Raw genomic sequence first — 12,274 nt, 5'->3', positions numbered from 1 at the left:
GGGTTTCCTCCGGGTGCTCCGTTTTCCTCCCACATTCCAAAGACGTACGGGTTAGGAAGTCGTGGGCATGATATGTTGGCGCCGGAAGCGTGGCGACACTTGCGGGCTGCCTCCAGAACACTCTACGCAAAAGATGCATTTCACTGTCTGTTTCGATGTACATGTGACTAATAAATCTATCTTATAATGTGTAGAGAATGGAGGGATATGGACATTGTTTCGGCAGAAGGAATTAGCTTAGTTAGGCATTTAATTTACCAGGTTAATTAGTTCAGCACATTGTGGGCCAAAGGGCCTGTTCCTGTGCTGTACTGTTCTATATTCTGTGTTATTTGAGGCCATGTGGAAGTTCTTCCCAGATGGGGCAGAGCTGGGTGGTTAGTCTGTGAGGTGCTCCACTCTTTCCACCACTTACACAGGCTTCTGTGTTCTCCCAATGCATGGCCTCGAAGTTCTCAATACCATCCTGAATAGTCCTTTGGGCGGTTTTAGGCCGGGCAATCCCAGACTTGAGTGGGAATGTTTGCACTTCTTCAAGGAGGCTTTTCCTCTGTCTTCCTGAAATCTCTCTGCATGTCGGAGCTCGGAAAACAGTGTCTGCTTCGGGAATCGGGAACGTGCAAACAAGGTGGAGACACAGCAGAGACGGCAGATGCTGAAATCTGGGGCAACACACAAACTGCTGGAGAAACTCAGCGGGTCGGGCAACATCTCTGAAGGGAACTGGACAGTCGATGTTTCAGGTCGAGACTGAAGGGTAGAGCGGAGGTAGCTAGTATAACTTTTTTACCCTGACTATCTCCCCTCTATCTTTCAGTCCAGATGAAGGGTCTTGACCCGGAACATCAACTCTCCATTCCCCTCCACAGATGATGCAAATGAAGTGGCCTGTCCAACTTAGTTGACTGAGTGTAACTCGGGCCTCAATCCTGGGGATGTTGGACTGGGAGAGGACGTCCACATTGATCCACTTGCCCTTCCGGTGAATTGGCTGTAACGGGATGCACTCAACACACCTTGCAATCTTAAGTGAGGTCTTCTACAAACTAAAGCACTGCCTCCGGGCCCCAAGCTTTGTTTATACCATTATATACTTGATCTGCTGCCCACAGTAACAGTTTATCAGTGCACCAAGCTCCCTTAATGTCTTATCACTTGAGGTGTCCTTTACTCTTGCCTATATTTCTTTACTGAGATTGATTCTGAAATGTAAAATTGCATTCTGTCCCCGCCCGTCTGCTCATGCCTCCTGCCTTGCTGTTTTCCACTGCAGAATACTTGGTGTGTCGTGGGAAGGAAATCTCAGGGGTGTTATATTAATGTCTACATGCCAAGGAGAATCGGGTGTGGTATGAAACCAGTCTGATATTGTCTGGCCTTGCAACATCACCAAATGGTAAACTTCGCCCCTTGATTGTACATGTTCAGTTCAATAGGCCAGGGTGGTGAAGAAGGTATTTGGCACACTGGCCCTCATCAGTCAGGGCGCTAAGTAGAAGACATGGATCATTATGTTGCTTTTGTACAAGGCACTGGTCTTCTGTACAGTTTTTGATACCCTATTATAGGTAAGATGTCATTGGGCTGGAAAGAATGCAAAGACTTACAAGAATGTTGCCAGGACTCCAGAGCCCGAGTTATGGGGAGAATCAGAATCAGGTTTATTATCACTGACATATGTTGTGAAATTTGTTGTTTTGCGGCAAGTGCAAGACATAAAGACATGAAAATTACTATAAGTTTCAAAAATAAATAAATAGTGCAAAAGAGGAATAACGAGGCAGTGTTCATGGGGTCATGGACCGTTCAGAAATCTGATGGCAGAGGGGAAGAAGCTGTTCCTGAATCATTGAGTGTGGGTCTTCAGGCTCCTGTACCTCCTCCCCGATGGTAGTAACGTGAAGAGGGCATGTCCCAGGTGGTGAGGGTCCCGAATGATGGATGCCGCCTTCTTGAGGCACCGCCTCTTGAAGACATCCTCGATGGTGGGGAGGGTTGGGCCCGTGATGGAGCTGGCTGAGTCTACAAACCTCTACAGCCTCTTTCAATTTACTCATCAGAGCCTCCATACCAGGCTGTGATGCAACCAGTCAGAATGCTCTCCACCGCACATCTATAGAAATTTGCAAGAGTCTTTGGTGACAGACCGAATCTCCTCAGGTTGGGAGAGTTCGGACTTTATTCCTTGGAATGTAGGAGACTGAGTGGTGACCTTCTAGAGGCACATAAGGTCATGAGGGGCATAGCTAGGGTGAATGCACATAGTCTTTTTCCCAGGGAGGGGGAATCAACAATGAAAGGGCAGAGGTTTAAGGTGAGAGGGGGAAGTTTTCCCCCTCACTTCTTCATCCAGAGGGTGGTACATTTGTGGAACGAGCTGCCAGAGGAAGTGGTTGAAGCAGGTACAATACAACTTTTAAAAGACACTTGGACAGGTACATGGATAGGAAAGGTTTAAGATAAGATATCTTTATTAGTCACATGTACATCGAAACACACAGTGAAATGCTTCTTTTGCGTAGAGTGTTTTGGGGGCAGCCCGCAAGTGTTGCTACACTTCCGGCGCCAACATGGCATGCTCACAACTTCCTAACCTGTACGTCTTCGGAATGTGGTAGGAAAGTAGAGCACCCGGAGGAAACCCATGCAGTCACGGGGAGAACATACAGACTCTTTACAGACAGCGGCCGGAATTGAACCCGGGTCGTTGGCGCTGTAATAGTGTTATGTTAACCGCTATATTACCGTACCTGCCGGATGTGTGCTAAGCGCAGGCAAATGGGACTAGCTTGGATGGGTATCTTGGTCGTCATGGACCAGTTGGGCCAAAGGGACTGTTTCTGTGCTGTATTCCTCTATGACTCTCGGTATAGGAAGGCGTGGTGACTTGTTCCCACACTATCTCCTACAGAACATCTCTCAACCAGAGCAGCTCTCATCTCAGAAACTCTCAATAGTTCCTGCACCCTAATCGTTTAGTCCTCTGGCTGTCTCTGTGCATGTGTACTTGGGATTTCCTTTAACCTGAGCGTATCTCTTAGGGCAAAACTTTTCAAGTCCTTCTTTTGAAGAGTTAAGTAAAGCTCTTTGCCAATCACGGGCTGTTGAGTGTCATGCATATTGCTTCATGCATCAGGAGTGTTACATTTAGACTGGGTATAAATGGCATATTTGTTTCTGGAGGGAATAAGTGAGTTTTACACTAATGTGGTAAATTCATTGTAGTAGTTGTTCATGCTATCTTTATTAAAACAAGATTTACTTAATTAACTTAAAGTTTCCCAGCTTGGTGCAGGATTTGAACTCTTATCTTCCAATCACCTGTCAAGGCCTATAGCTCTACCAGTCTATTGATTTAACCACCATGCAGAGTTGCCCCACGTAACATTACCCAAAACTAACATTCCTTGTGGATTGGTTCAGCTTATATATATGTATGACCCAACCCCACTCTGCTGATAGTGTGTGGTTAAACACTGCCCAAGAGCCCCTTCCTCGATGTTGTGGCCGTATTCTTTATATCCATGTCTATGCAATGGACACACAAATGTTTGCAGACATACTTTCTAGGCTTGAAGGGCAGAATCATTCTGTTCCTGTGTCCTGAGTCATTAAAAAGAGAAGATAAGATTTCTTTATTAGTCACATGTATATTGACACGCACAGTGAAATGCAACTTTTGCGTAGAGTGTTCTGGGGGCAGTCTGCAAGTGTCGTCACACTTCCGGCGCCAACATAGCACGCCCACAACTTCCTAACCCGTACGTCTTTGGAATGTGGGAGGAAACCGGAGCACCCGGAGGAAACCCGCGCAGACACGGGGAGAACGTACAGACTCCTTACAGACAGCGGCCGGGATTGAACCCGGGTTGCTGGTGCTTCAATAGCGTTACACTATCTGCTACACCACCGTGCCTAGTGCACATAGAACAGCACAGCAAAGGAACAGACCCTTTGGCCCACGATGTCTGTGCTGACTATGATGCAAAATGAAACTAATCCCTTCTGCCTGCACACGATCCATATCCCTCCATCCCTGCATATTCATGTGTCTATCAGAAAGTCTCTTAGCCACTATCGTATCTGCTTCCACCTACCACTCTCCATGTAAAAAACTCTTCCCCTCTCACCTTTAATGCATGTCCTCTAGTATTTGACATTTCCATCCTGGGAAAGAGACTCTGATTGTCTACCTTCTATGCCTCTCATAATTTTATAGACTCCTATTAGGTCTCCAGCCTCTGATACTCCAGAAAGAAGACGCAAATTTGTCCACCCTCTCCTTATAGCTCATGCCCTCTCATCCATGCAACATCCTGGTAAATCTCTTCTTCAACCTTTCCAAAGCCTCCACGTCCTTCCTGTAATGGGGCCTCACCAAAGTTCTATACAGCTGCAACATAACTTCATGACTCTTACACTCAAGGCCCCTACCAATGCACTGACCAACGGCAGGCACGGTAGTGTAGCTGTTAGCGTGACGCTATTACAGTGCTAGTGACCCAGGTTCAATTCCAGCCACTGTCTGTAAAGAGTTTGTACGTTCTCCCCGTGTCTGCGTGGGTTTCCTCCGGATGCTCCAGTTTCCTCCCATGGTCCAAAGACGTACGGGTTAGGAAGTTGTGGGCATCCTATGTTGGCGCCGGAAGCGTGGCGACACTTGCGGGCTGCCCCCAGAACACTCTACACAATTAAAAAAAAGATGCATTTCACTGTGTGTTTCGATGTACATGTGACTAATAAAAATATCTTAAAATATCTTAATCTTAAATTTATTGTAGCATTGTCCTCCTCCTTGTCTCCAACGGGTTTTAACCTCTGATGATATTTGGTAGTGCTGATTTCTTTTTCACTGATACGAGACTTTATCGACAAGGAGCCCACATCAAACATATTCCACCTTGTGTTTTCCAGGCTTCAGCAGAGCTGCTTTGCCTTTCGGCCTCGTCAGGCGAGAGCTGTCTTGCGAGGGCTACCCTATTGACCTCCGCTGTCCCGGAAGCGATGTCATCGTGATCGAGAGCGCTAACTACGGTCGGACAGATGACAAGATCTGCGATGCTGACCTCTTCCAAATGGAAAACGTGCAGTGTTACCTCCCGGATGCTTTCAAGATCATGACGCAGAGGTAGAGTGCAGTTATTTAGCTTATTGCTCAAGCCTCATTTTTGGTGTCAGTTATATGTAATGGGAAAGTATACAGTTAATGGTCAGACCCTTGACAGCACTGATGTACAGAAGGATCTTGGGGTCCAAATCCACAGGTCCCTGAAAGTGACCACACAAGTAGATAACAAGGTAAAGAAGATGTATGGCATGCTTGCCTGTATCAGTTGGAGTTTTGAATATCTGAGGCAGTGAGTCATGTTGCAGCTGTATAAAACTTTGGTCAGACCGCACTTGGAGCATTGTGTGCAGTTTTGGTCGCTCCATTACAGGAAGAATGTGGAGGCTCTGGAGGGGGTGCAGAAGAGGTTCACCAGGATGCTGCCTGGAGTAGAGGGTATGAGCTATAAGGAGAGGTTGGGACAGACTCCTGTTGTTTTCTCTGGAGCACCGGAGGCTGAGGGGAGACCTGATAGAAGTTCATAAAATTATGAGAGGCATCGATAGACAGAATCTTTATCACAGGGAAGAAAGGTCAAATACTCAATTTAAGGTGAGAGGGGGAAAGTTTAAAGGTGATGAGTGGGACAAGTTTTTCACACAGAGTGGTGGGTGTCTGGAATGGGCTGCCAGGGGTGGTGGTGGAGGCAGATACGATAGTGACATTTAAGCGGTTGTGAGATAAACAGATAAATGTGCAGGGAATGGAGGGATATGGATCACGTACAGGCAGGAGAGACTCGTTTAATTCAATGTCGTGTTCAGCACAGATATGGTGTTCCGAAGGGCCTGTTCATGTGTTGTAATGTTCTATGCTGTATATGGTTGAATGGGTAGACCTTAGCCATAAGTCACAGGTTGTAGGTTGAAGTCCCACTCCAGAGACATGAGAGCAAGCATCTTGTCCGACCTTCAGGTTCCAGTGTAGAAGAATGCAGTGCACACTGCCAGTCTAATGAAGCACCAAGCCAATGCCCTGTGTTCCATTGCATGGATGTAAAATATCCTGTGGTACTGTTTTGAAGAAAATCAGCAGAGTTTTCCCCAGTAATTGTTCCCCAACAAAGACCTGCAATAGATTTTCTGTTTGCCCTAACTCTGACATTTTGAGAGTGGTGTAATGCTATTACATCACCAGCGATCGGGGTTCAATTCCTGCCGCTGTCTGTGAGGAGTTTGTACGTTCTCCCCGTGTGTTTGTGTGGGTTTCCTCCGGGAGCTCCAGTTTCCTCCCACATTCCAAAGACGGGTGTAGGTTAACATGGGTGTAATTGGGCAGCACGGGCTCATTGGGCCAGAAGGGCCTGTTACCGTGCTGTATAAATAAAGTTTTAAAGCTTTAAAATGGCTGCCATGCTTCCCGATGGGAAACAGTGATGAGATGTCAATTATACTTCATAGATTGGCCAAGTTTCCGAGGTCATAAAAGGTGCCATATAAATTAAGATTTAGATCCAGATCTGACGGAATTGAGCATTTGATGAAGTAAATGAGCTATTGATTTTTTACTAAATGAAGTCAGACAGTCATTTCAAAGTGCGGAAAGGAAATACTTGGTGAATTGGTCTTTTAATTATTTAGGATTTTTTTTCTTCTTTGCTGCCTTTCCAAAGATAATAATTCTCCATTTGATTTCTCAATATATCGAATGTCTGAGTGAGCAAATAAAGGAGGATTGGCGGGGAGTTACTCTCTCTGTTTGTTTCTCAAACCTGTCTTCTGGTTCGAGGGCCTGTGAACTTTAGGACCCAGAGAGCATTCCTCTGTCCAGTACTCCGGCATATGTGCTATGAGCATCACTTGACTGATAGGCATTTATTAGGTCTGTCTGGCCAATGGGAGCACAGCAGCCTCTCATGCCCTGTATCCTGACAGGCTAAAGACCTTCAAGACGTATTGGCGCATCTGCGCTGTGCGTTTCTATGACCCTTTATAATGAAAAGCCTGCATTTGCATAACGCCTTTTGCATGGTACATGTTAGTATTTTGCTGGAGGATTAATGGTGTAAATTCACACCAGACCGTATAAAGAAGTTGTGAGAACTTGTATGATGTAGAGATTATGTCTCTGCTCAGGGGTTAATCCAGAACTAGAAGACATGGTAGTGTAGCGGTTAGTGAAACGCTAATACAGCGCCAGCGACCCAAGTTCAATTCCGGCCGCTGTCTGTAAGGAGTTTGTAAGTTCTCCCCGCGTGTCTGCGTGGGTTTCCTCCGGGTGCTCCGGTTTCCTCCCACATTCCAAAGACGTACGGGTTAGGAAGTTGTGGGCATGCTATGTTGGTGCCGGAAGCGTGGCGACCCTTGTGGGCTGCCCCCAGAACACTCTACGCAAAAGATGCATTTCACTGCGTGTTTTGATGTACGTGTGACTAATGAAGAAATCTGATCTTGGTTGCACTTGATAACGAGGATTTTCTTCCCTGGTATAGTAATGAACCTTTGGAATTCTCTGACCGCAAAGGCGAAGTCACTGCACACATTCAAGGTCAAGGTCGATATTTGGTCCATAAAGGGGTGAAGGGTTATGGTGTAGCAGGTAGGAGAGTGGAGCTGAGGCCAAGGTCAGATGAGCCACAGGCTTATTGAATGACAGAGCAGATTTGGGTCTGAGTGGCCATTCCATGCTCCTATTTCTTCGGTTCTTACGACTGATACACAAGGAACTCAGCAGGTCAGGCAGCACCCATGGAGGGGGAGAAAAACACTCAACGTTTCGAACCGAGATCCTTCATCGGGACTGGAAAGGAAGAGGACAGAAGCCAGAATGAGAAGGTGGGGGGAGGGAGAGGAGCACACGCAGGCAGGGGAGAGGTGAATCCACGTGAGAGGGCGATGGTAGGTGGGTGGGGAGGGGGAGAAGATGTTAAAAAAACTGAGAGGTGATAGGTAGAAGAGGCAAAGGGCTGAAGAAGAAAGAATCTGGTAGGAGAGGGCAGTGGACCGTGGAATAAAGGATGGGGGAAAACGTTCCTCCGGCACCTTTTGTGTATTGCTCCAGGTTCCAGCATCTGCAGAATTTTTTGTGTCTTCTTAGGACTGAGGTAGGTTTTCAGGTGACCTTCTGCAGGTTTATAAAATCATGAGGGGCAGCGATAAGGCGAGGAGCCAAAGTCTTTCCCTCAGGGTAGAGGAGTCCAAAACAAGAGGGCAGAGTCTTAAAGTGAGAGGGGAAAGGTTTAAAACAAGTTCTTCACACAGAGGGTGGTGGGTATATGAGCTGCTAGAGGAAGTGGTAGAAGCAGGTACAATTATGACATTTAAAAAGTATTTCGACAGTTACATTGGCAGGAAAGGTTGAGAGGGATATGGGCCAAATGTAGGGAAATGGGACTGGCTCAGTTAGGCAACTTGGCTGGCGTGGCTGAGTTAACATAGAACATGGAACAGAGAACATTACAGCACAGTACAGGCCCTTCGGCCCATGATGTTGTGCCGACATTTTATCCTGCTCTAATGTCTTATCTAACCCTCCCTCCCACATAACCCCCCATTTCTCTTATCATTCATATGTCTGTCTAAGAGTCTGTTAAATGTCTCTAATGTATCTGCCCCCACAACCTCTGCCGGCAGTGCGTTCCACGCACCCACCACTCTGTGTAAAAACTTACCCCTGACATCCCCCTTATATCTTCCTTCAATCACCTTAAAATTATGTCCCCTCGTGTTAGCCATTGTCGCCCTGGGAAAAAGTCTCTGACTGTCCACTCAATCTATGCCTCTTATTATCTTGTCCACCTCTATAAAGTCACCTCTCATCCTCCTCCTCTTCAAAGAGAAAAGCCCTAGCTCACTCAACCTATCCTCATAAGACGTTCTCTCCAATCTAGGCAGCATCCTGGTAAATCTCCTCTGCACCCTCTCTAAGGCTTCCACATCCTTCCTATAATGAGGTGACCAGAACTGAACACAATACTCCAAGTGTAGTCTGACCAGAGTTCTATAGAGCTGCAACATTACCTCACGGCTCTTGCACTCAATACACTGACTAATGAAGGCCAACACTCCATACGCCATCCTAACAACCCTATCGACCTGCGTGGCAACCTTGAGGGATCTGTGGACGTGGACCCCTAGTTCCTCCACACTGCTAAGAGTCCTGCCATTAACCTTGTTGGGCCAAAGGGCCTATCTCCTTGATCTGTAGCACTCTGACTCTATGTTTGATAGATGGAAAGTTTCAGGGAGGGAATCCCCGAGCTTCCCAAGTTGTAGGGATGGCCTTGTACAGCTGTAGCATGATGTTCCACTCTTGTACTCAATGCCCCGTCTGATGAAGGCAAGCATGCCCCCACCCTGCCTACCTATGTCACCCCCTGTGTATGTCTCTCTGTTCAACAACATTCCCGAGGGCCCTGTCATTTACTGTGTACGTCCTGCCCTGGTTTAACTTTCCAAAATTCATCATTTTCCATTTGCCATTCCTTGGCGCACTTTCCCAGTTGATCTGGATCCTGTTGTAACCTTAAACAACCTTCTCATGGATGGGGTGAACGGCCCATATCAGGATTCCGTCATTCCGCTTAACTGTGCAAAACGTGCCTATCAGTGGACCCCCAAACAGCAGGCGGGCTAATTAAGTGAAAGAGGCTGCCCCGCTAGTCGCGATCAGCTGCCCGTGAGCCATAAACCCGCGAGACAGCGCTTCCCAGGAAACTTAACACAGTCTGAAAGATGCGACAGCTCTGAGTGATCTTCTCCAAATTGAGTGGAAAGAATATTTAAAAGGAGAGGGACCACAAATTTCCCTGATTAAAATTTATACACTGCTAACCTGTGCCAGCAGAGCACAGAGTTTATAGAGTCCGATGGAGCTTTGCCAGCTCTCTCCTGCAGTACATCAATGCCTGTCAAGCAACAGAATCTGTTTCATCTTTTTTTTTGGTTTTGGCGCACGGCACTTTTTATTGCAGCTGAACGTTAAGGAATTAATTTAAAATGCGTGTCTGAATGGAACTTGGCGCCAGTCTCAGAGAATCCAGTGCCTGCCATTTTCAGGCCCACTTTAGAATGCACATGGCGGATTTGGTAGCGATTTAACTCCTTCACCCCTGCCTGAGTTGCTTCTCTTTTCCAGTGTCAGCGGGGTGAGGGGGTGAAGCTGCAAGGGTGGACAGACCAGCTTCATCCAAGCAGAGGAGACACTGTACAACATAGAGTTATAGAGCATGGATACAGGCCCTTCGGCACAGCCAGTCCCTGCTGACCATGGTGCACACCCAGCTAGTCCCAATTTCCATATCCCTCTAAGCCCTGCCCTTCCATGTACCGATCCAAGTGCTTCTGAAATTATACTATTGTAGGTGGCATGGAGCATTGAGTACAAGAGTGGGACATCATGTTACAGCTGTACAAGACGTAGAAGGCCATCCCTACAACTTGGGAAGCTCGAGGATTCCCTCCCTGAACCCTTCCATCCACCAAACATAGAGTGAGAGAGCTATAGAGCAAGGAAACAGGCCCTTTGGCCCAACTCAGCCATGCCAACCATGTTGCCTCCCTGAGCTAGTCCCATTTCCCTGCATTTGGCCCATATCCCTCTCAATCTTTCGTCTGGCAACTCGTTCCATATACTCACCACCCTCTGCGTGAAAAAGTTGCCCCTCAGGTCCCTTTTAAATCTTTCCCCTCTCACCCTAAATCTATGCTTTTGGGCTCCCCTACCCTGAGAAAAGACTGTTACCGTCCACCTTATCTATGCCTCTTATAATTTTAAATAAATAATGATATTACGCTGGGCAATGTCAGATCGCTGGTCAGCAGAGGTTAGGTTTAACTGGGAGTTTACAGTGGTGTCCTCTTGACCTTTGTGTTCCATTGATGTTTAAAAACTGAGAAATTTAAAGCCAAGACCAACTGCTGGTGACTGGGAAGTTTTTGCAAGGACTTGGGGATGTGGAACTACAGAGTAACGTCACGGACAAGATAGGTCTTCTGTGCTGTAAATATGCTCCGGTTCCATATCTCTTGCATGGATAGCAACACCCCCACTTGGAGACATGATTCCAATCCAGGTCGTCAAAGGCCAAGGGGAGACCTGATAGATACGACATGATGAGAGGCATAGGGTAGACAGAGTTTCTCCCAGGGCAGAAATGTCAAACACCAGAGGGCATAGGTAGTGTAGCAAGTAGTGTAACAGGCAGGCATGGTAGTGTAGCGGTTAGTGTAACGCTATTACAGTGCCAGTGACCCGGGTTCAATTCCTGCCGCTGTCTGTAAGGAGTTTGTATGTTCTCCCTGTGTCTGTGTGGGTTTCCTCCGGGTGCTCTGGTTTCCTCCCACATTCCAACAGGCGTACAGGTTAGGAAGTTGTGGGCATGCTATGTTGGCGCCGGAAGCGTGGCGACACTTGTGGGCTGCCCCAGAACACTCTACGCAATGGATGCATTTCACTGTGTGTTTCGATGTACATGTGACTAATAAAGATATCTTATCTTTAAGGTGAGAGAGGGAAAGTTTAAAGGAGATTTGTGAGGCAAGATTTTTACACAGAGGAATGGGCTGCCAGGGGAGCATATACGAAAGCCATGTTAAAGGGACATATAGATAGGCAGGTAATGGAGGGGTATGGATCATGTGGAGACAGACGGGATTAATTCAAATAGACATCATGGTCAGCACAGACGTTGTGGGCCGAAAGGTCTGTTCCTGCCCTGTACTGTTCTATGTTCCATGTTCTTAATTTATTATTTTATTAGGCCACAATGGTGGGAAGAGGTTTTAGGTTAGTTCTGATGAAGGGTCTTCAACTTAAGACATTGACTCTCTTTCTCTTCTCATGTTTGTGACCTGACCTGTTGAGAGTTGCCAGATTTTTCTGGTTTTATTTTGGATTTCCAGCATCTGCATTTGTTTTGAATTTCATGACACTGGGTTTTCACGACCTGGGCATCAGTGGCAAGCCCAGTATTTATTGTCCATCCTGAATTGCCCTTGAGCTGAGTGGCTTGTTGGCAGCCACAAATAGAGCAACATGAGATAAGGAAGGGCTTTTCTGAACCAGGTGTGTTTCAACGCTTTCCTCTCCACCTGTGTTGCTCTTCTCTTCTTCTTGTTGAGGAGGGGAGGGGTCAAACTACACCAGTGCTTCACCCAAGTCACACCTGAACAGAGGAGACACTTGGCTTCAAAAGGTTCATTGATTTATGGAGTTGTACAGCATGGT

At 46.8% G+C, this 12,274-nt stretch overlaps 1 protein-coding gene across 6 annotated transcripts in view; it reads left to right on the top strand.

The window, feature by feature from the left end:
* Positions 1-12,274, top strand: part of adgrl2a (adhesion G protein-coupled receptor L2a) — a 775,507-nt gene that overhangs the window by 538,183 nt on the left and 225,050 nt on the right. For all 6 annotated transcript variants that reach the window (XM_052010661.1, XM_052010657.1, XM_052010658.1 and 3 more), the window contains one exon: positions 4,915-5,128. In XM_052010661.1, coding sequence (XP_051866621.1) covers positions 4,915-5,128 — 214 coding nt within the window. The remainder of the gene's footprint in view (positions 1-4,914; positions 5,129-12,274) is intronic.

Source organism: Pristis pectinata, chromosome 3, assembly GCF_009764475.1.
Source record: "Pristis pectinata isolate sPriPec2 chromosome 3, sPriPec2.1.pri, whole genome shotgun sequence".
Lineage (NCBI taxonomy): Eukaryota > Metazoa > Chordata > Chondrichthyes > Rhinopristiformes > Pristidae > Pristis > Pristis pectinata.
The sequence above is the reverse complement of the archived record's forward strand: the minus strand, read 5'-3'. Positions and strand labels throughout refer to the sequence as shown.